Genomic DNA, 24563 nt, shown 5'->3' with positions numbered 1-24563 from the left:
CATAGTAAGGTTTCGTGGTGGAAAGTACCAGTAGTTAAAGCCTTCATGGAAGGAGTAAAGAGACTTCACCCTCCTATTTCAAACCCACCACCAGGGTGGGACCTTAATGTGGTGCTAGCCAAGCTCATGGGCCCCCCTTTCGAACCCATGCATAAAAGCAGTCTCAAACACCTGACTTATAAAACGGCCTTCTTAGTAGCTATTACTTCTATAAGAAGGGTCAGTGAAATTCAGGCTCTGTCAGTGCAGGATCCCTTCTTTACTGTCCATAAAGACAAACTGGTTTTACGCACACACCCTAGGTTTTCACCTAAATTTATATCAAAATTCCATGTAAACCAGTCCATCGAGCTTCCGGCTTTCTTCCAGGACCCGCAAAGCTCGGCTGAGGTGAAACTACACACCCTAGATGTGCGTAGGGCGGTCCTCTACTATGTAAATAAAATCAGACCGCTAAGAAAAACAGATCAACTGTTTGTCTCCGTAGCTACAGGCAGAGAGGGGGATCGCGTCTCTAAAGGTGCCATCTCGAAGTGGATTATTAACTGTATCCAGCTGTGTTACTCACTCTCTGAAAGAACTCTGCCTTTCACGCCAAGAGCCCACTCTACTAGAGGCATTGGGGCCACTCTGGCTTTCATTGCAAATGTACCCCTTGACACCATTTGCAAAGCAGCTACTTGGAGCTCTATTCACACTTTTACTCAGCATTACTGCATTGACACCCGTTCCAAGGCAGATACACAAGTGGGACAAGCGGTTCTAAGACACTTATTTGCTCATGACCCTTCTCACATCCCACCTCCTTCTTCAGGTACTGCTCGCTAATCTATGCACAGCATGTGATCTAAGCAGATTCCACAAGCCTCAGAAGGGATACATTACTCACCGTAATCGTATTTCTGATGCTTGTATCTGCTTAGATTCACATGCGACCCACCCTTCCTCCCCTCTGAGAGAAGGCGCATGATTGCTTGTAGTCTTACCTTTCTGTCTATCTGCTTGGATTATCTGTACTCACGCTACTCCTCATGCTACCTCATGTCAGAAAAAATACAATCTGAGGATCCTAGACGCGTGAGGGATCTTGGGTACAGTGGACGTCACACTAGGGATAGTATTACTGGCACGCCCTGTGTCGACGCCCATTTTTCGAGTTTCGAAAAACAAACTGTAATACTCCGCAGCTTCCACTAGATGTCGGCCTATGCACAGCATGTGAATCTAAGCAGATACAAGCATCAGAAATACGATTACGGTGAGTAATGTATCCCATATATTTCGGAGGCTTGTGGAATCTGCTTAGATCACATGCTGTGTGCATAGGCCGACATCTAATGGAAGCTGCGGAGTATTACAGTTTGTTTTTCGGAACTCGAAAAGTGGCGTCAAACTAGGGAGTGCCAGTAATACTATCCCTAGTGTGACGTCCACTGTACCCATGATCCCTCATGCGTGTAGGACCCTCAGATTGTTTTTTTCCGCCATACCTGTCGGACGCATATTGCGTAGTTCCCTTGGCATTAGCCAATTATACTAAATTATTGTTAAAAATTCCCTGTTCTTTCCACCATACGCCGAAGATCAATGCCGGTGAAGATCAAGGAAGCTAGCTGTCGAAACTTCACGACGGACTTTGGCCCTGTACAAGTAGGGAGAGTGGGGGATGGTCATACAGGCTCCCACACATTATTTCCTACATATACCTGCCCGCTGCCAAATTGATACATATGGAGAGTACTCCTTTTAAGTTTTGCCCGAAGTGTAACAGGAAGTTCCCCTGGGCAGATAAGAACAACACGTGCAATTTGTGTCTCCCACGAGACCATCTCAAGGCTACCTGTTGAGCTTGTAAGCTCTTCAAGCCGAAAACACTTAAGGACCGCTCCACTAAACGCTGGGCCCACTACGCCAGGCAACGAGAGGCCATGGACGCCAAAGGGGCTTTTAGCGATGGCAGCAACGGCGAGGTATCAGACGGTGAGGGCAGAGGGGTGGCTTCAGACACACACGCGCAAGCCCCCGACCTCGGAGGACTGGCCAGCATCCCAGTTATGGGGACAACACCCGGCAGCAAAAGCACAACCCACACCTCTCCCTCTAAACACATCAGCCCCAGCCATGATTCGACACGCGTGTCGAGCGATCGGCAACGGAAGGCACTGAGAGAGCGGTCCAATAATTCTGTGTCCTCTGGGCATTCCCGTTCGCGATCACCACATGACAAAAACCAACTGTCCGCTGTTGGGAAAGGTGCTGCACTCCCAATAGTTCTAGAGACTTGATCGTCAGAAGACGATTCCGACCTCTATGCTCCCCAAGTCAAAGCGTGTAGCGTCTACTCCCGAGATTCGGCACCCTCCTTCTACCACCTCCGAATCTCGACGCAAAGTGCCAAAGACCACCTCGGAACCTCGACGCGATGCGTCGAGACCCTCGGAAACCCCTAAAACCTCAGGAAAACATTCCTCTAGGCACGGGAAAGGGGATAAACAACACAAGAAACCTTCAGAACACCATAAAGAGAAACAGAAGCCCCCTAAAGTGATAGAAAAGTCCAATGTCCCTGACACTGCTCCTAAGAGTAGAATTGTCCCTCACACTCCTCATGATATGGGCATGGAGGAGGAACTAGAACAGGAGAGGTTTATTCCCAGTTCCAGGGAATGGAACTCAGTGGATATTGATAGGGTAATGAGAAGGATGGCTTTTTTGCTGACTTCTATGAAAAAGACCCTAATTATTTCCATAGCTATGCCAACACACCAGCTTCCTCCGCCCCTTCGGGGTCCAAGGACTCTCAACCCCCTTCTAAAAGGCTCTGCTCTGAGACTGCGGCGCAGGGATTGGTTTCAAACCCTTTGCTAATTGAACCTTGCCATCCAGAGTCATATGGAGAGGCGACAGAAACACATATGCTGGAAGACCAGACAGGGGTTTCTTATTATGGGGATGGCAGCAATGCCGAGGTATCAGACGGTGAGGGCAGCGGGGTGGCTTCAGACACACACGCACAAGCCCCCGACCTCGGAGGACTGGCCAGCAGCCCAGTTATGGGGACAACACCCGGCAGCTAAAGCGCAACCCACACCACTCCCTATAAAACACATCAGCCCCAGCCATGATTTCACACATGTGTCGAGCAATCGGCAACGGAACGCACCGAGAGAGCGGTGCAATGATTCTGTGTCCTCTGGGCGTTCCCGTTCGCGATCACCACATGACAAAAACCAACCGCCCGCTGTTGGGAAAGGTGCTGCACTCCCAATAGTTCTAGAGACTCGATCGTCAGAAGACGATTTCGACCTCTATGCTCCCCAAGTCAAAGCGTGTAGCGTCTACTCCCGAGATTCGGCACCCTCCTTCTACCACCTCCGAATCTCGACACAAAGTGCCAAAGACCACCTTGGAACCTCGACGCGATGCGTCGAGACCCTCGGAAACCCCTAAAAACTCAGGAAAACATGCCTCTAGGCACGGGAAGGGGGATAAACAACACAAGAAACCTTCAGAACACCATAAAGAGAAACAGAAGCCCCCTAAAGTGATAGAAAAGTCCAATGTCCCTGACACTGCTCCTAAGAGTAGAATTGTCCCTCACACTCCTCATGATATGAGCATGGAGGAGGAATTAGAACAGGAGAGGTTTATTCCCAGTTCCAGGGAATGGAACTCAGTGGATATTGATAGGGTAATGAGAAGGATGGCTTTTTTGCTGACTTCTATGAAAAAGACCCTAATTATTTCCATAGCTATGCCAACACACCAGCTTCCTCCGCCCCTTCGGGGTCCAAGGACTCTCAACCCCCTTCTAAAAGGCTCTGCTCTGAGACTCCGGCGCAGGGATTGGTTTCAAACCCTTTGCTAATTGAACCTTGCCATCCAGAGTCATATGGAGAGGAGACAGAAACACATATGCTGGAAGACCAGACAGGGGTTTCTTATTATGGGGATGATGAGGACCAGGAAGAGGAAGATGAGGCGGAGGCCTACAATCTTGACTCCCCTATTCCTAAGGACCCCCCGGTGCATGACTCACCGATTGATAATCAGCCACTCCTCAATGAGGTACTGGCTAAAGCAGCAGCTAATTTTCAGATAGACACACATGGTGTCCAAGAAGATATCCTAGGGGACAAGAAAGCCATTACCCAAGCCATTTCAATATTAAAATCAATCCAGCGTAGAATTGATCCCTCGCTGGTATCCCCAAATCTTACTTGTGCATTTAACCCACGAGTGGAAAAATTATTCCGGGCCGCACCCTTTGATCCCATGTCCATAAGGGGTCAATTAAAACCTGACTCCCTGTTAGTAACAACCACCAGAAAGAGGGCAGGTACACCACTAGCTTCTTCAGAAGCACCTCCCGATAAGGAGAGCAAAAGAATATATGCTCTGGGTAGGAAAGTTGCCTCCACGTCAGCCTATCAGGCACGTATTGCTAACAGTTCCACTCTTTTAGCAAGCTATAACTGCCATCAGTGGGAACAAGTAGCTGCTCTATTAGCCTCTGCAGCTGAACCACTAAAAGGCCAGTTGGACCATATTGCAGCAGACGGAAGGTCTGTATCTGGATGCATCCTTAAAACAAAGTTTGATGCAGCAGATAATGCGGAAAGATTAATAGCCGAAGGCAAAGTAATAAAGCGCCACGCTTGGCTAAGGCAGTCAGGGTTTAAACCCGAGACCCAAGCCACGCTTATAAATATGCTGGTCGAGCTGAACAATCTATTCGGCAGGGCAGTGGAAGAGGCACTAAATACAGCTAAAGATGAGTACAAGACCCTAAAATCTCTCAGGCAACTCACAAGTAAACCCCCAGGTCAAAGGGGAAATAATAGTTTCCGTCGCTTTTGCAGCCAAAGCTCCCAGAGGGGTTCCAACTACTACCAAAATCAAGGAACCTCATGGGGAAACAATCAATTCCAGACATCACAAGGATTCACTGGAGGCCAGCTCAGGGGCCGCATTAGAGGAAGAGGCAGCCCCGCAGAGGTGGTACGCCACCTAGTAAACAGTGACGTTCCGCTTCGGGTCCCATCCCATGCATCCCCGGTAGGGGGCGCATTTCCACCTTCACCCACGCATGGGAGGGGATCACTTTGGACAGATGGGTGCTGTCCACAGTGTCCGCAGGATACTGTATAGAACTATTAGTGTGCCCCCACCACCATCCTCCAAGACAGAAGGTACACTCGTTGGAGCACCAGAAAATCCTTCTCGAGGAGATCGCCACTCTACTTGCAAAGGACGCCATAGAACTCGTCCCGGCAACCAGGTAAACAGGGGTATTTATTCAACCTACTTCCTTGTGCCAAAAAAAGATCTAACAATGCGCCCAGTATTAGATTTGCACCCTGCAAACAAGTATGTCAAGCCACAAAAATTCTGCATGAGTACACTCCAAGAGGTAATTCCCCTACTAAAAAAGGGGGATTACATGGCAACATTTGATATGAAAGATGCCTATTTTCATATTTCAACGTTCGCAGCGCACAGAGATTCTTGCGTGTCAAAATAGACAACCAGCACTACCAATTCAAGGTGCTGCCCTTCGGAATAGCCTCAGCTCCAAGGGTATTCACCAAGGTACTGGCGGTGGTGGTGGCGCACCTACGCAGGGAGGCAATCCCAGTGTACCCTTACCTGGACGACTGGCTCATCACAGGGGAAACCCCCGTAATTTGCAGATTAAACATTCAAGGAACAATCGACCTCCTCTTCCAATTGGGCTTCTCAATCAACGAGAAAAAATCAAGTCTGATGCCAAGCACCTCAAAACAGTTCCTAGGAGCTATCCTAAACACACAAGAGGGGTTGGCCTTTCCATCAGAGGAAAGAATTCGGAATCTGTTGCTGCAAATTCCTCAATATCAGGCCGGTCGCCAAATAAGGGTGCGCAAAGCGATACGTTTCCTAGGCATGATGGTATCTTGCATTTACCTGGTTCCCCACACATGCCTGTGCATGCGACCCATGCAGGAATGGTTGGCAAAACAGTGGTCTCAAGCAAGTGGTCAGTGGGACGATCTAGTGGTTGTTTCGCCAACACTAGTACAGAGTCTTTGCTGGTGGACAAGAGAGAATCTTACGAAGGGGAAACACTTCTACGATCCAGAGATACAGGCCGTTGTCGCTACAGACGCCTCCCTGGCAGGGTGGGGAGCTCACTACCTTCACCACACAGCTCAGGGTCTCTGGTCTCACAGAGTGGCTCAGAACCACATCAATCTGCTAGAACTTCTGGCAGTCTTCAGAGCGCTTCGGGCATTCAAACCCCTCCTATCCAACCTGTCAGTGCAGATCCTAACAGACAGCACAACGGCGATGTTTTACTTAAACAAGCAAGGGGGGACTCGTTTGCCAAATCTGTCCAAGCTTGGCCAGAAAATTTGGAGATGGGCACTCAAACGGAAGATTTACCTGTCATCCCAATATATTCCAGGGGATCTCAACTTGCTGGCAGATGCTCTGAGCAGGGATCCCCTTCCAGAAGAACACGAGTGGACACTACACGAAGAAGTCGTAGGAGATCTCTTCTCTCAGTGTGGTTTCCCCACTATAGACCTATTCGCCACAAGCGAAAACAGGCAATGCCCAGTCTTTGCATCCAGGTTCCCCCAGCCAGGCTCCAAGGGGAACACCCTATGGATGAATTGGTCAGGGATGTTTGCCTATGCTTTTCCACCAACCCCTCTGATGAGGAAAGTGGTCAACAAGATCCACAGGGAACCAATGGTGCTTATCCTAGTTGCTCCTATGTGGGCGAGACAACCGTGGTACTCGCACCTATGCAAATTGGCGGTGTGCAACCCCATCAAAGTCCCGTGCTGGTACAACCTACCCTCCCAGCACAAGGGCCTAATAGTGCATCCACAGCCCAACTCAATGAACTTGGCGGCATGGCTCCTGAAGTCATAGAGTTCGGACATCTCAATTTACCCCAGAGATGTATGGATATCTTGAAAGAGTCAAGAAAACCTAACACAAGGCACTGTTACTATGACAAATGGAAACGTTTTGTTATTTGGTGCCAGAATAAGCAAATCAACTCAGTTGATTGTACTCCTTCTAATGTCGTCACCTATATGCTCTACCTATTGGATGCAGGGTTAGTGTTTAACGCACTTAAAGTGCACCTGGCATCTTTATCAGCCTACACCACTTCCTATAACAAGGTATCATGGTGGAAAGTGCCAGTTGTCAAAGCATTTATGGAAGGAGCAAAGAAACTCCACCCTCCATTTCCAACCCACCACCAGGTTGGGACCTTAATGTGGTACTTGCTAAGCTCATGGGACCCCCCTTTGAGCCCATGCACAAATCTAGTTTCAAACACTTGACTTATAAAACTGCCTTCTTAGTAGCCATCACATCCATAAGAAGGGTCAGTGAAATTCAAGCTCTGTCAGTGCAGGATCCTTTCTTTCACTGTTCAGTAGGATAAACTGGTTTTACGTACTCACCCTAGGTTCTCACCTAAGTTCATTTCCAAATTCCATGCTAACCAGTCTATTGAACTACCAGCCTTCTTGCAGGAACCCAAAAGCTCTGCTGAGGTGAAACTCCACACACTGGATGTGAAGAGGGCGGTCCTCTACTATGTAGACAAGACCAGACCACTAAGAAAGACAGATCAACTGTTTGTCTCCATAGCTCCAGGCAAAGAGGGAGATTGCGTCTCTAAGAATGCCATCTATAGGTGGATAGTCAGATGTATCCAACTGTGCTATTCTCTTTCAAATAAAACACTTCCTTTTACGCCGAGGGCCCACTCTACAAGAGGTACCGGAGCCACTCTGGCTTTCATTGCAAATGTACCCCTCGACACCATTTGCAAAGCAGCTACATGGAGCTCTATTCACACCTTTACTCAGCACTACTGCATTGACACCCCTTTCAAGACAGATACTCAAGTGGGACAAGCGGTTCTAAGACATTTGTTCGCTCATGACCCTTCTCACATCCCACCTCCTTCTTCGAACACTGCTCGCTAATCTATGCACAGCATGTGATCTAAGCAGATTCCACAAGCCTCAGAAGGGATACATTACTCACCGTAATCGTATTTCTGATGCTTGTATCTGCTTAGATTCACATGCGCCCGCCCTTTCTCCCCTCTGAGAGAAGGCGCATGGATGCTTGTGGTCTTATCTATCTTATTGCTTGGATACTCTGTACTCACACTACTCCTCAATCTACCTCATGTCAGAGAAAATACAATCTGAGGGTCCTACATGCGTGAGGGGTCATGGATACAGTGGACATAACACTAGGGATAGTATTACTGACATGCCCTAGTTCGACGCCCCTTTTCGAGTTTCGAAAAACAAACTGTAATACTCTGTAGCTTCCACTAGATGTCGGCCTATGCACAGCATGTGAATCTAAGCAGATACAAGTTTCAGAAATACGATTACAGTGAGTAATGTATCCTATATATATATAATAAACAACAAGCCTTTTCCCCATGGGGTTAAGTTTATCCATAATCATAAATATATGTTTATTTCAATATTTTGTTCTTTTTGAATACATGCATCGCTGATTGGCAATAATGTTACAATTGCCATAATTTGAACTTGTCACTGTGATTTATGCAGATGCAGTGTCGTATCTATTGACCATTGATCTATTTTACTAGCTTGTTAGTGGATTATATTTTAGCCAGCTATCTTTTATCCCCAAATACTGTGTTATGGTTTTTATATTGCATCTTATAAGTCACTTTAGTATATAGAATCAAGGTAATAGGAGTTCAAAGCTCTCTTTTCAGTGGGAATTTATAAATGTGATAAGGAGTGGCCTTTATAAAGAGACTCTGAAAAATTATTCAGGGAACTATGTGCTCACTAGAAGGTGCTAAAACATTAATAAGGTTACTCACCATAGTGACCACCTTACTCCTAGTCCATAGTTCCCTTTCCTCCATACTTATGGGACATTCATCTGTCCTGTGGGACGGGACCGTAGCACTTTGCAAAAAGCATAACATTTTTCAAAAATGTGTCCTTCCTCTCTTTTTATGCGGGGTACCGCATGCGGCCATAACCCCGCCCTCCTTAGCTCTGCCCAGTGCATCACCCATCAGTCCTTTACAATCACCTTTAAGCAATAACAGAGGAACCTTATTAGAGGGGACGGCGGGCGGGCATATGGAGGAAAGCAGACTATGGACCAGGAGTAAGGTGGTCACTAAAGTGATTAACCTTATTATACTCCTACGTCCCGTCCTCTTTCCTCCATACTTATGGGAGATTCCCAAGCACTCCTCACAGGAAAAACGGGTGGATGGAAAACTCCTTACTGAAAAAGGTTTTTAAGCACAGCCTGGCCAAACTGAGCATCAGCTCTGGAGCTCAGATCCAAACAGTAGTGTTTACAAAAGGCCAATGCAGAGGCCCATGTAGCCGCTTTTGCAATGGTCTCCCAGGGGACATACTTTTGAAAGGCAACAGCAGCTGCCTTGGCCCGTACCAGGTGTGCGTGAATCCCTTCAGGAGTTTGGAGGCCCTGAACCGTGTAATACTCCATAATACAGGCAGCAACCCATCTGGATATAGTCGCTTTGGAGGTCTGTTTACCCTACGGATTACCAAAGGTCACCAATAGTTGAGAAGAACTCCTAAATTCAGATGTTCTGTCCAGATAGAATTTAAGAGCTCTTCTAACATCCAGGCAATGCAAAACCCTTTCAGCTTCTGAAGCCGGGTTTGGGAAGAAAACAGGCAAGGAGATTGACTGATTTAGATGAAAATCAGAGACCACTTTTGGCAGGAAAGAAGGATTTGTCCTCAGGACAACCTTATCCTTGTGGAAGACCAAGAAGGGATGCTCCACGACAAAGCCTGGAGCTCACTCACATGTCTTGCCGAAGTCACTGCGACCAAGGACACTTTCCACGAAAGGTGCTTAAGATCTAGCATAGCCATTGGTTCGAAGGGTTTATGGCACAATGCCGTAAGGACCACGTTCAGATCCCACGTCGGATGCGGTTTGCGAACAGGAGGGTAAAGACGCATTAGACCCACAAAGTGCCTTTTAACCACTGGATTTGATAGTGAAAAAGAGCACTGGTCCGTGGATAAGTAGGCGGCAACAGCCGAAAGATAAGTCTTGCATGAGAGGACATGAATGCCCGACTCTGCTAGGTGAGAGACGAAGGACAGCACCGTGTCTATCGTAGCCACCCTGGGGTCCAGTTGTTTGGCTAAGCACCACTGGCAGAACCAAAGCCATTTGCTCCTGTGTTGAGATCTCATTGAGGGCTTCCTGGCTGCCAGAATAATGCGCATGTTATCAGCAGACAGGTTGAGATGTTCTAAAGATCTGAATTCAGGCACCATGCCGCCAAGCTGAATGATTGTTGGGAGGAGTGCCACGGCTGCCGATCTCTGGTGAAGCAGGTCAGGAACCAACGGAAGCCTGATCAGCGCACACACCGACAGATGCAGAAGCTCTGAAAACCAGAACCTGTCTGGCCACCACGGAGCTATGAGCAGAAGAGAACAGTTCACTGTGTTCCTCAGTTTGCAAATTGTCTGATGAATCAGAGGCAGAGGTGGAAAAGCATAGGCCCTCATATTGTGCAAAGGAATCTCGAGAGCAGAGAGGAGGCTCCCAGTACGTTTCTGGAGGCATACAGACGAAGTTTCCTGTCGGCCGATGTTGCGAAGAGGTCCACTTCTGGAGTGCCCCAACACTGGAAGATTTGTAAGCGGACCTCGACTTTCAACTAAAACTCGTAGCTGACCATCGTTCGTCGGCTGAGGGCATCCACAGTAACATTCAGCTGGCCTGGGATGTGTACAGCCACCAGTCAGATTCCATGCTTGGTACCCCCCTGCTTGTTGATGTAAAACATGGTGCGGACACGGACCAATTGGTTTACAATGACCAGCCTGAACACCTTGAGCGCCAGGAAGATCGTCAGAAGCTCCAGATGATTTATATGAAGGAGCTTGTCTTGGGGCGACCAGAGATCGGAAACTTGAAGAAGGTCCAACGTCGCACACCACCCCAGAAGGGAAGAGTCCGTTGTGACTGTCACCATCGGAGCAGGGTCCTGAAAAGCTGCGCCCACCAACAGATTGCCAAGAGATGACCACCACAAAAGGTCCGCTCTCAAGAAAGCTGGAATCGATATCATTTTGGAGTCCGGTTCCACAGCATGACGCCAAAAACTCCGAAGAGTCATCTGCCTCCGCCTCATCTTGAGCCGAGCAAGAGGAAGAACCAAAACACACAAGGCCATGTGGTCCAGAAGCCTCTGGAAGCACCAGGCCGACAAGCTCCCCGACAGCACAAAGACCTGACACGTGGCCAACAGAGCCACCATTCTGTCCTGGTCAGGTATACTCTGCAGTCGATCGTTTTCCAACGAAAACCCAGGAAAATCAGGTCCTGAGAGACCGTCATGGAGGATTTCTGCCCTGTTTACCGACAGCCCAAGACAGAACAGGAGCTGGAGGAGAGACTGAATGTTGCTCGAGGCTTTCAAAGGACAAGGACTGCGCAGCAGCCAATCGTCCAAATACGGATACACGTGGATACCCTGGAGCCAAAGATAAGCTGCGATAACCGACATGATCTTCGTAAAGACACGCGTTGCCGAGCTGAACCCAAAAGGGAGCACTCGGAACTGGTAGTGCTCCTCTCCCACAGAAAACCGTAGATATCTCCGATGTGGATTCCAGATCAGGATATGCATATACGCATCCTCGAGGTCCACCACGCTGAGCCAATCGCCCTTCTGCAAAGAGACTTTATCTGACAGGGCGTTATCATCTTGAATTGCTTTTGGGGTAGAGAGAGATTGAATTGGGAAAGGTCTAGGATGGTGCGCAGGCCAGCCTGGTTGGGTTTGGGCACCGTAAACAGCAGGGAATAGAAGCCCTAGGGGAACGGGTTCCATTGCCCTGAGATCCAGCAACTTCTGAATCTCGGCTCTGAGGGAGGGCGAACCTGACTGTTGGAAGGGAGGATTGATGGGTGGGGTAGGGGAAAGGGGGAAGCGGAAGCCCGCCCGAGCGACTGACAAGACCCACCAGTCCTCTATGATGGTCTGCCACGCCTCCCAATGAGATGCAATGCGTCCTCCCACCGGGGTCCCGTGCGAGCGCAGAGAAACTTCATTTAGCTGGTTTTCTCAGTGGCGGCGCCACCTGAACCTGAAGAGGAGGCTGAGTAACGAGAGAAAAACCAGCTCTATTGCTGCCTTTGGTGGGAATTTCCCTATCAACCCTGCAGGACTTTCATTCCAGAAAACCCCTGAAACCAGAGGAAGGCCGAGGCTGCGAGGACGTTCTATGTGCCCTGAAAGGCGGTTTCACCAAGACCGACAAAGACTTGGCGGTCTGACTGCTATCCTTCGTTTTGGTCAGTTCAACATCCATTGTGGAATGAAAAAGCTCCTTGCCATCAAAGGGCAGGTCCAAAACCATATCCTGGACCTCCTTAGAGAACTTGGTGGCGTGCAGCCAAGCCTGACGAGAGGTGGCCACACCGAGCATGAGGCCGCGGGCCGCGGTGTCGACATGATGCGCCTCCGCCTCCAGCATGTCCTGCGCCAGGACCCTAGCATCTGACAAACCCGCTCTGAAATCCTCTAGCTTTTCGGCGGGATTAAATTCCTCAAATTCCGACAGACCTTTCCACATTTTCATATTCGCCCCCGCTAACACCAGTTCTGCGTTCGCTTGACGTAACTGCAGAGCTGAATTTATCGAAAATCCTCCTTCCCAAAGAGTCAAGAAGCTTGTCCTCTTTAGCCAGAACCTGTGTAGCCATTGCGGAAGACGATGCAGCAGGTCTGGATTGTAAAGTGGCCGCAGCCACTACCGTGGAGGAGGGGGGCGGACACGACGCTAAAGCCACCTCTTCCGAAGAATAGAGCCTATAACGCGCGTCAATCTTCTTGTTGACAAACAGTCCAGAGTATAGTTTTTCCCAAACTTTACAGACCTCGGCCAAAACGTCCTTCTGCAAGAACAAGCCGGTGCGCTCTGAAGGAGACAAGGTGAACGCCCCCGAAAGCACGCGCTCCTGCGGAGCGGGTGCCTCGGGTACTGGAACATCCAATAAACACATCATGTCCAACACCCGGTCGTGAAAGGCTCTGACAGAGCGGGGCTAGTTATCGCTGTCCTGATCCTCTTGTGCGTCGTCCAGCAGATCTGGCTCAGGCTGAGTTGTATCAGGCACCGCTGTAGACTTGTCAAATGTGGACAACGGAGGCAAGGGAGGAAGAGTCGGGGGAGGGCCAGCTGGTAAAGGCGGCGCTGGCAGCACCACAGGTGCCGCAGCTGGGACCGTCGGAGCAGGCGGGCATATCTCCCTAAACAAGCCTTGAAAATACTCCTTCATGGGGTCAGAATGCATTAGTCTTTGAAACTTGCCGAAAAAGTCATCCTCCACCGATGATTTAGGCGCGGCTGGAGGAGGCCTCTCATGAGCGGAGTAATTCCAGGGACACAAGGGAGAGGGCTACCAGGAGGGCCCTTCTCCACTGGAGTCCACATAAATCAAGGGCGCTGATGCCGCAGGAAGCGAGACATTGTGCGGAAGGGGCATCGGAGCGTTCCAGTCATAAACTGGATGAAAAGGATGTGCACAAGGAAAACGATGTTCACCTGAAAAGCCACTCCCCACACCTAGGGCTGATGGCGTAGTTGTAAGGGAGGTATCCTTAATGGCTGCCGTAGTCTTGGCAGGAGCGGCTGCCATTTTGTCAGCACCTGAGGAGAACTGCGACACGTGTTGAAGTGAGACAGGGGTCTCCACAGGTGGGTCAGGGGTCTTCATTTTAGCCTTGATAAAAGGAACCTCAGCCGGAACGGAGCTGCGAGGCCATGTTTTTGAGACATGCTATCAGCCAGAGAAGCCTTCAACGGAATGACCTCGGTACTGCCGATAACTGAGGTATTACGGTCCAAGACCTCACTCCGTGCCCCCTCAAGAGGTCTGGTGTCACTGCTTGAATGGGAGCGATGAGGAACACACACCTCACCGACAAAACCTTAACAGGCCTCTCAGAACTGTTGGTCACCCTAGCCACCAAACGAGGGGCCTCAGACCCGAGCCCGGTATCGAAAGCCCTTTCACCACGGGCCTCGAATCGCTGTTTGTACGGGAAGCTCCAGCCAAGGAGACCTCGAAGCAAACTCCAGTACCCGCTGCCACAGTAGAACTGGGCCCACAAATAGCCCCCACAGGAGGGGCCTTGGATCGTAATGTGGTGTCAATAGGCCCTTTACGGAGACCCTCAGAGAAAACTCTGGTACACCTTTTAGGCCTAGAAGGCACCTCAGGGCAAACCTCAGTAATAGAGCTTTTGACGCTCCTCCTGGACCGGGAAGACCCCGGGAAGGAGTCCCCCGGTCGCGGTGCTCTAAAAAGTAAAGAACTCACCGGGCGTTTCTTCTTTTCTTCGATGAAAGTAAGAAAATGCAATGGGGGAGCGCACTGGAACACCTCCTCCCACCGCTCCAAACGACGTTGAAGCGCCTGGACTGAAAGGGAGTCGTAAGTAAAAGCATGAGTCCCACTGGTGGTCCGGACCCAAGCACTCTAAACAAAGAGGATGGAGGTCCGCCCTAGCGAAGCGTCGCTGACAAGAAGAACAAGTAGGAAAGTCTAACTGAAACGGCATAGACGGACTCGCAACCGCTGAACCAGAGCAGGAGAGGACGACACTGGAAGGAAAAAATCTTCCGAAGATGCAAGTGCGTCTAGTCCTAATCGAGCGGAGAAAAGGACTCATGGGTGATGCGCTGGGCGGAGCTAGGGAGGGCGGGGTTACGGCTGCATGCGGTACCCTGCGTAAAAAGAGAGGAAGGACACATTTTTGAAAAATGTGATGCTTTTTACAACGTGCTCCTGTCCCGTCCCACAGGACGGAGGAATGTCCCATAAGTATGGATAAAAGGGGAGGGGACGTAGGAGTACTACTTTAGTTAGTCAACTGCTGAAACAGTTAATCATAAATTGCAATACAATCAATCACATTTTTGGACCGAACTTTCATGACCCAATCTGTAAAAGAGGGTGGGGAAACGGAGGAGGAGATAGAAGAGGAAGGTGAAAGCTCCAATGACACCACAGAGCGAATCCAGGGGTCCACAAAATAGTGATGCCAAGTTCAGATTTGCTTAGTCTGCCACTGACTGGCGTCTGGTGGAAATGAATCCATGTCTCATTTGTTTTTCTCTGCCTCTGAGGTGGATGAGAAGGAGGGGGCAAATACCCTTTAGTAATTGTCCTGCGTTAGCTGCAATGTGTGATCATTTCACAATCGTAAAGGCAGGATTGTCACTTTCCTCTGCATTCTTCCGCCTCCAGGAACTCTATCAGAAGGAGCCGGTCTAGCCAAAGCTTTCTCTCTTTATTTGGCAGGCTTTTTAGGCATTCTAGTACAAAAGTAGGTGATATCTGAAACCAGGTAGACCTGGGTCAAGCCTCAGTCTTGCTAAGCTACGAATAAAGAAATGGACACCTGAGGTTACCTAGCCTGATCAGATTCTCCTCAGGTGTCAGACCACCCACAGCCTCCGTCTTCAGTGGTGGAGGCGGCCTCTTTGCATGGTAAACCTTCCTCCTATTGGAACTCCTCCACTTTGGTCTACCTTTTGGCCAAGGAAGAGGGACTCCAGGAGACCTAATGACGCAAGGCATTCCAACACAGCATTACACTTGAGTCAAGCTAATGCTTATGCCCTTTCTGCTGCTGCTAATAAATGCCTCTGGCAGGAAATAGATGTTTTGCCCCACCGCCGCCCACGACACAGCAGCAGCTTTCAAATGAGGTTTGATAGAGGCTATGTAAGTTGCCCAACACATTCTTGGGTCCCCTTTATAGCACATCGACATTACTCATTGGGGTATGTCCATCAGTGCTGATATTTGGCACTCCGTCTGGGTGTTGTGGACCAGTTTCTCTGAAGAGTACAAGTGAAAGATTTTAGATCTTACTTTCGATGCCACAAATGTATTCCACTCATTCATGGACCAGAGAACTTAATAGCAAGAAGACCAGTTCATTGACTGCAAAGATTAACAAATAACAACATTTGCACCCTGCAGGGGGGGGTGTCAGCCAATCAGGAGGCTCAGAACGCGGGCTGTACTGTATGGTTCAAGCCCGTGTTCCAAGCTGCCTGAACAGCTGGCACCCCTTCCCTTTCCCACTACCCCTCCCAGTTCATCTCTTAGCACCCGTGTAGTTTCCTACACAGGTTCTATTTATTTTTATTTTTTTTTTATAAAAAAGAAACTTACCTTATAAGTGTGGCCTGACGCCATGCAGTCCTGTTAGACAGTAACCCATGTTCAATGTTGATGACGTCCAACGTCTTACTTCTAAGGTAAGTTTCTTTTTTATTTTAAATATAAACTACACGGGTGCTAATGGTGATATGCCCCGAGGTGGAGTGCCCACCATATAGGTAACGACCCGCCACCCTTGTTAATTAACCCTCGCTGCACTCAGGCTCTTAACTTGGGCGGCAGGCCGTTACCTACACGTTGGGCCCGCCACCTCTGGGCATATCGCCTCAATAAAATCGTATCCTCAAGACTCCAAAGAACGGACCTTTGACAGCTTCTGTGGCTACCAGGAGAGACTGGTGCATCAGCCAGTTAAGTCTCCAATCTGGTTGAGAAAGGGAAGCCTTCCTATTTTTCCCCTATTTGTGTCATCTTGCTTGTGAGGCTGGACGGTTGGCACTGAGCTAGAACCTGCCAAATCAGAAGCTTCCAAAAGCTTTTGCAGCAGTGGCACTTTCACCTTTGGAAGGGGAGCATGTGGGGTCTCCCCTGCAGTCAAGGCTGGAGTAAGAGCCCAAGGAGTCAGTCTTTGAAGAGGAGAAGGCACCTAAGGAGGCGAGCCACTCTCATTGGCAGAGTAGCTGTGTGAAGACCTCCCACATGAGGCACCTAGGATCTATCGTCTGGTTTGGCCTCATTCCCATAAAATGTGAGAAACACCTTCCCTCACACACATTATTCTGTGCCTGGGTCTGTGTCTTTGGGGGAACACAGGGTAGAAATGCGGTAGGTGTATTCGAGAAGCAGTGCTACTGATCAACCAGAGCAGACCAATGGTCAGGGTACCGTAGACCTGAAGAGGATGAGGACCTGTATGCATGGGTTTAAACCTCTCACCACTGAACACTGAGGGCAAAATCGTTCCTTGACAAAGTAGGGGCAGCCTTTATAGTGGTATGTAGATAATTAATGTTGCTCTCTTGCTGTTGTCTCTGACAGTGGTGAGCCACAAAAGGACTGGCTTAATTCTGCCAGTAAATCACGCCTGGCTGCCATTTTGTGCAGGCCACTGTGGTGTGTTATCTCTGGGTATGCAAGAAACTAATTTCCAGAGCAGAGCTCTTGGGAGAAATCCGAGTGTTGGTGCAGCAGACACTGAGCTGATGTTAGGTAAGCTGTCGACCCTTGGAGGAAGGCCCCCTGGTAGATCGATCACATAAGGTGTCCTCTCAAGCCTGGGCCCAGTAGTAGAGCTAGTGTGCTTTTTATGGGTGCTGGACGTTAAAGGAACTCTCAAAAGACGCTCCTCCCCCAGCCCTTCCAACCAACCACCCCACCCCAAACCAGTAAACATTCTAGAGTTTACTTATGTATGTAAAATAATGAAATAAAGAACATTCGTTCTTAGGGCTAGAAGGTGAAACATGCCATACTAGTGGAAATGAGAAAGGCACATATAGTGAGGTAAGAACATTTCTAAAAGATAAAGGCTTTGTGTGGTTGCTTGATTGGTTTGACTTTTTTAACATATCACTGTCAACCTGCTGCCGAGGTTTCGTTCTCTTCTGCAATGTTGACTAGTTGTTGTTATAATTTTAAATACAAGTGTTAGGACCAGTAATATTTTGTTCTCTCTTCAAAGTATACGAAATATGTAGTGTTTTTGAGCTGCCGTGCAGCTATCATGTTTCTTCTTTGTATTTTGCAGAGCTTTTTGAGGATTGCAAGTGTCGGAACGGAGGCGTGTGCCTGGAAGGAAATACCACCTGCCACTGCCCTTCTGGATACTTTGGTCTTTTTTGTGAATTTGGTAGGTCTATGATCTATGTGCTCAATAGGCAGAGGAAATCATAATACTATTCTAACATTTTGTCATTCATATAATGGTCAACCCCCTGCTTTTAGCAGCTTTCCAATGCATTGTACTAAGGTTTTCTACAAATGTTTGTGGCCACCCACACCCTCCTTCAGCACACTGCACCAAGATTGCAAAGTCAACCATGTATAGACCTTCAGCTCTGCCGGTATGCACTTTGGTAATCAACCCCTCTACATTTGCACACTGTTCTAAATTATTGTTTCCGTAAATGAAATACATTTTAGGGACAAACCTCAAAACTGTTGGCTTTATTTCACGATGCGCACTTTTTTCCTCTCACAGGTGTGAAAAACGTCCCAGCTACAGGGTTCAATGGTAAATTTACAGCTGACAATAAATACTATGGGCAGAGGTATCCCATTCATGAGGAGGCAAAAGCGGGGCTGATGATGTAGGAGCTGTTTCATGGCCTGATCATGCATGTAGAGTGTATTTAGGGGCACCAGAAGTGAAGAGGCATACAGGTTGTAATGGTTTCACTATTACAATAAGCAGGGATAGTACTATGTCTTAGTTTGATGTAATACCACAGAAACACTAATTTGCACATTTTGTAGCATTCAAGCTTTTTACTAGGTCTATGTGCATGATTTAAGTACTGTTTGTCAAATGAAACCACGTTTTTGAGATGGTGATGGCAACATATCTGAAAGCGCTGTAATTTGAGAGTACTTAAATAAAACCCACAGTAAACAGCTTGAACGCTGAAAAATATGTGCACGTTAGGGTTTGTACAGTGTTACATAGGCATAGACATAATAAAAAAAGACTTCCTTCACTGTAATGAATGGACGTTTTTCTACAATGTCTATGCTTAATGTGATAGTGTCCATAGCCAAACTTGCACTTGTTTGTTTCTGCACATAACACAGCCACCGCTTTAAGGGAGCAACTGCTGGCATGTTATGGCAAATCCATCAAAATTGTATTCTTTCAATGGGAAATGCTGGCATATAGGGGAAAACCCATCACAGATGTGTCTAACAACATACAACGAAATAAAGGGCTCAATAGTCTTATAAGGAATGGGCACAGCAAGACATGTATTATAGCAGTTTGCAAACTGAATAAAAGGGCAGCACCCCACTAGCCCACCACCCAATCTAACCCAACGTCCCTCCAACTCGCCTTCCCCTTTTAATCACTGCATGTTCTGGTCCCCTCAATTCTGTGTCACTGCTGTCTCGCCTTTCCCACCCCCATGACATCACAAACTCCCTTATTGTTAATCATAATAGTCCGTCCTCGGTTTCTATCTGGATCCTCCTCCATACATAATCGTTTTCATACGGGTCGGTCTCTCTGGTCAGACGATATCTGGTGTCCACCTCCTCTGACGATGGGCTTTGGGCCACCACCCCAAATGTGTTTCCGGCAATGAATAAGAACCTATTTACTGTTACGTCCCGTCCCCTTTCCTCCATACTGTATGGGCATCCCTTCCAAGGGACGGGAGACAGAACCTTTTTCACCACAAAAAACCTTATTCCCCTTTAAATTTAGAGGCGCGTGGAGGTGCGGCCCAGGGAGCATGTGCTGCCCTGATTCCGCCCTCCGGCGCCACACCTCAGTCCCCTTTTCCGCGTCGACGGGAACTGGCCGAATTCACCAGCGGGTTTGGCTTCGGCCATGTAATTCCATGCCCGGATACTACTTCTCCTTGTCTTTTTTTGTGTTTTTATCATACGAACCAGGCCCAAGGTAGGGCAGATATTCTCCATCGCAACTCCAAAAGGGAGACTCCTTACCAGGGACTCTCCCGTGTGGGAGGGACCGGTCAGGTCCTTCTAACAACCCTCACACCGAGGCTGCTGCAGCTACTGGCCTCCGGGCCGAGGGATCCTGGGATCCTCCCGGTGACAGTGTTGAGGGACTGGAAGGTTCTTTTACCGGGTCTTCACCCGTGGGGCTCCGCCGTTGTACCGGCACCATGGCTGAGGGACTACGCCCTATTACCTGCAATACATCCAAGGGGGCGCTGTTAGGAAAGATTTCTTAATTGTGGGTAATTTTCCTTCCGTGTGGCAACCCCTAAACTTTTTGCTGTTGTTTTCACTGTGATCTAGACTTTGCCAGCGAAGTGCAGCCTTCTGCCGCACTCCTCTGGGCTTTCGCTCCATTCTTACGGGGAAACTGACATGCCCTTAAGACAGTCAGTACCGGGAAACGCTGTTTTCCGTAGTTCTTTTATCATGTTGCAGCTTTCGCGCACAAGAGGGCACTGTAAGCTAAGTTACTGCTCTCTTGGGTCTCTAGTCTTCTACAGGCCCTATACACTCTCTTTGGATTGTTAACGAACGGTGCAAGTGAATCACGGACGGGACTGGTGGCAGCGATCTTTTCTTTGTGTTTTTGAGCTCCTTTTGGCATTTAAGCGCGTTTCTCGCGCTTAGCCCAAAATGGTGGCCTGGCTTCCAAAATGGCCAGACCCTGAGGCGCTTTGTCCTGCCCGCTGACCGTCTTGCCCCCTTCACCTTCCCCAGGTCGAGCCGGCCCGGGGCCTTCCTTATTTGGGCATGTACTTTCCCGCGAAACACAGATGCTTTCGCGGGCTTCTACAGGCCTTGTGTGTGCCTCCAGGATGTGGGCTGGGATGTCTGGTCCCAATACACATCCTGGGTCCCAGAGAGTCTAGTGTATCGTGAATGCCTGGGACCACCGTGGTCCGTGATAGGTCCACGTATGGTGTGAGTGTTTTGTGAGCAGCTCTCCCATTGGGTCCCCTCCGTTTTGGCGCGAAGGGAACCATGGATAAGAGGAGGCTGGAAACACCACTACCATGTCGATCTCCTGAGTTGTCACGAACAAAGGAATACAGGAGCCAAGTATCCTGCAACTACGAGGCTGAACCGAGGAATCGCTGGTGACCCGCTGAAGGACTGCTCCTCTCCACTGCTGTCGCTTTGTGAAACCCTTTCTACCTCTGATCGAACGAGAAGGCCTGTACTGGTACTTCGACCCTTTGGAATAGTGGGAACAACTATTCTCGGCATCTTCACCATCTCCTGTACGTAAGCCTTCGGAAGTGTCTCTGGGCCATCCAGTGGACTGACCAGCCTACCCAGGAGTATTGCTCTGTAACCGCTGTCAGGTTGCTGCTGTATTACGAGTCCTTGCCACTCTCACATGATTCGTACACTTGGCATTCCCAGGTCTGAAGTGAGAAGTGTACATTGGGCTGAAATACACACGGCCGCTCCGTTGCCCTGCTGTGGTAACAAACTGTGCGGGTTCACTGCGTTTGGGACATCCTCAACTCTAACTTCTGCTGCTGCGGAATCTACACAACGCCGAGACGTCCCCTGCTCGTATCCGAACCTGCCAGCACTGAAACTGACGCGGAGAAGCCTGGGTCTGCCTGCATCGGGGACCGGTGAGTAGCATCGCTAGGAACTGGTCGCCCTCCTGCAGTAGCCCGTAGCTTTTCCCCGCTGTGTCAAATAGCACGCCTTTCCGTACTCGCGCTCTGCTTCTGCCCACAGTGGAGGCTGCGCTTGAGTCGCGGAGCTCTGTTCATCTTCATTTGTTCACCGAACTGAACTGCCTGGTTCCCTCGAGGAGACTCCCCTTTGCCCGTTGGCACCTGCGTGTGCAGGTACTTTTGAGCACAAGGCTCCACTCTTCGTAGGGCTCGGACTTCCTTCTAGTTAGGTGCCTCTGAAGGCGGTCTGGGTCTTACTATTATTCGCACTGCCTGTTTTCCTCCCCATCTAGGTGGTCTACACATTACGTGCGTCTAACTCGTTAGACTCGTTGGTAATTTTATATATATTGTATTTAATTGTGATGTGTTGGTTTACTTGAGTTTTATTGTGATTTCTCGCTATGGTCAATGTTACAAAGGCCTTGTAATAAATGTGTCTATATTTTTAATATAACACCTGCTTGGAGTAATTTGTAAGTGTCCTTGCTTTGTGCGCTCATTGCGGGCTTTCAGTCACCCTCACCCCTCTTGAGACCTAGTCTTGACCGCCGCAATCGCTACCTTGATTGGTCTGGCTTGTCCAGAGGTTACCCTGTTCCAAGAAACTGGGCTTGCCTTCTGAACCTCTGCCCCTCCAGGACAGAGTTCAGAAATCCATCTAAACAGGCGCCTAAATGCAGCTCTACCGACCCCCGGGTCTAGGGCGTTACACCTACCGGGCCTAGGCCCGAGGAGCAGGGTAGGCCTCGTGATCCACACACAAGAGTCCTGGAGGAGGCTGGGCCCAGCGGGCCGAGCAACACATCGCAGGCACGTTGCAGGCAGCACGACAAAATGGCCGCCACGCCAGAAAGAGACACCCGTCCGACGCCATTCCAGGAATTCGGCAAAGAACGAGTGTCAAGGTGGGACTGGCTTCAACCAGGTACGTGGCCTACAGCCTACCCCTCTTACGCACAGGGCAGCTTTCCTTTGCATCCGTATGGACAGGGTATGCAGCGGTCTCAGCAGCCACCTGCTACCCTCTCAGCATCCCCTGCCACCGCCTCAGTCGGTGAGGAAGTTTTCTTCGAGAGGTTCCTCAGCCTCATGAAGTCACTGCGGATGGGCGTTATCCTCAGAGACGCCATCAGGGAAGTCATTCCCGCCATGCTAGCGGCACCACAGACGCCTCCATCGGGTCCCCAGACCCCGGTGCAGCCACCTCCTGCAGCTCCACAGCCAACTCTGCAACCTCCGCCGCCTCCTCAGCCTCTGGCTGCGGTCCCTGTACCCCAGCCTCTGGCGCCATCTACTCCTCCTCCTCCACAGGATCCTCCAGATCTGCAGGATTCGGACGAGGAGGAGGATCCGGACACGCCATCCTCAGCCAGGGCCTTTCACGAACGTCTTGCTGGGCTGGTGGAGTACCTGGGCCTACCACAACCCGAGGTCAAGCAGCCGACAGAGGGGGTTCTGGCTGAAGTCCTCACACGACGCTCCTCTGCCAAATCGGGGATTCCTATGCAGACCCATGTAGTCTTTCTGGCCAAGAAGGGCTGGCTCAAACCCCCCTCAGCCCAGTCAGTAAATCGACGCCTGGATGCCAAGTACAGGCAGGTGGAGGGAGATACACACTTACTCTTGGCCCATCCTCATGCACACTCCTCGGTGATCACTGCGGCATCACTATACTCCAAGCCCCAGTCGTCCTCAGCCTCTTACTCTGAGGTGCTGCTAGGCAAGGAGGAGAAGATCTTGGAGGCATATGGCAAGAAACTCTATTCCAACGCCTCTTTAAATCTACGTCAGGCCAATGCTGATGCCATGCTGGTAGCCGCCAACCAAAGATTATGGTGGGAAATAGCAGAGTTCCTCCTGGAACTCCCCACCCAGAGCCAATCACGCTTTAAGGCGGGGCTAGCTGAGGCCAAGCTGTTCGCGCATGACCTCATGGAATCCACAGTGGCTCATATTGACACCTCAGGCCGTGCCATCTGTATTGCCACGGACATGACAAGGACAGCCTGGCTCCGTGCAACAACATTCTACGGGGATGTCCAGGAACGCATCCTAGATCTACCATTGGAGTGGGGGACCTCTTCCACTACTCTACGGACGAGGAGCTGGACAAGAAGAAAAACAGCTCACAAACAGCTAAGTCTTTGTCCATCCTTACATTGCGTTGCATATCACCTCCAGTGGACCGGCATGAAAGCCTACGCCTTTCTGCCCACTCCCCTGATTCACAGGGTAATTTGCAAAATCAAGGAGTCTTGCCAACTCCTCATCATTCTAATAGCTCCATGGTGGCCGGCCAGGCCATGGTTTTCAGAGCTGCTCTGTCTCTCAGAAGTGCCCCCGATTCACCTCCCGACAGGCCCAGTTCATCTTCTGGCTCAGCGGGGGGCAGAGTCATCCACCCTGCGCCAGGGAAACTAGCCCTCACAGCGTGGTACCTGAGCAGGTAACGCTTCGCCACCTTAGCCTCTCACAGGCCAATCTGGAGATCATACAGGGCGCCAGGAGCAAAGCTACCAGGGCCCAGTACAAAAGCAGATGGACCAAATTCTGCCACTGGGCAGACTCCAAGGGAATCGACCCCCTGGCGTGCACCTTGGACGACATGCTCTCTTTTCGGCGCACCTCGCTCATTCAGGCGTGCAGGTGGACACCTGCCACACATACCTCACAGCCATTGGGGCTTACAGGAACCCGGAGGAGGGCATTTTCTCTTCCTCCAACCCTATCATCAAGAAACATCTGACGGGACTCTCAAGGCTCTACCCGCCCGTCAAGAGATCGCACCCGGTGTGGGACCTTAACATAGTCTTGGGTGCACTGGCGCACAAACCGTTCGAGCCAATGGCGTCCGTGGACATCAGGCTGGTTACCATCAAGACGGCCTTACTAGTCAGCCTTACTTCGGCTTGTAGAGTCAGCAAAATCCAGGCGCTGGTCGCCTCTGAGCCATATACCACCTTTCACAAGGACAAGGTAGTCCTGCGGACACAC

The 24563-nt window shown here is 49.8% G+C and overlaps 1 protein-coding gene across 11 annotated transcripts in view; it reads left to right on the top strand.

Moving 5' to 3' along the window:
* The window catches only part of SNED1 (sushi, nidogen and EGF like domains 1), a 3218914-nt gene that overhangs the window by 931039 nt on the left and 2263312 nt on the right, over positions 1–24563 (top strand). For all 11 annotated transcript variants that reach the window (XR_011276037.1, XR_011276036.1, XR_011276038.1 and 8 more), the window contains exon 6: positions 17975–18076. Coding sequence is in view for 7 of the 11 variants with exons in the window: in XM_069618133.1 (XP_069474234.1) it covers positions 17975–18076 (102 nt within the window). In the remaining 4 variants the exon portion in view is untranslated. The remainder of the gene's footprint in view (positions 1–17974; positions 18077–24563) is intronic.

This window comes from Ambystoma mexicanum, chromosome 10 (genome assembly GCF_040938575.1).
Source record: "Ambystoma mexicanum isolate Mex_15411 chromosome 10, UKY_AmexF1_1, whole genome shotgun sequence".
Taxonomy (NCBI): Eukaryota; Metazoa; Chordata; class Amphibia; order Caudata; family Ambystomatidae; genus Ambystoma; species Ambystoma mexicanum.
The sequence above is the reverse complement of the archived record's forward strand: the minus strand, read 5'-3'. Positions and strand labels throughout refer to the sequence as shown.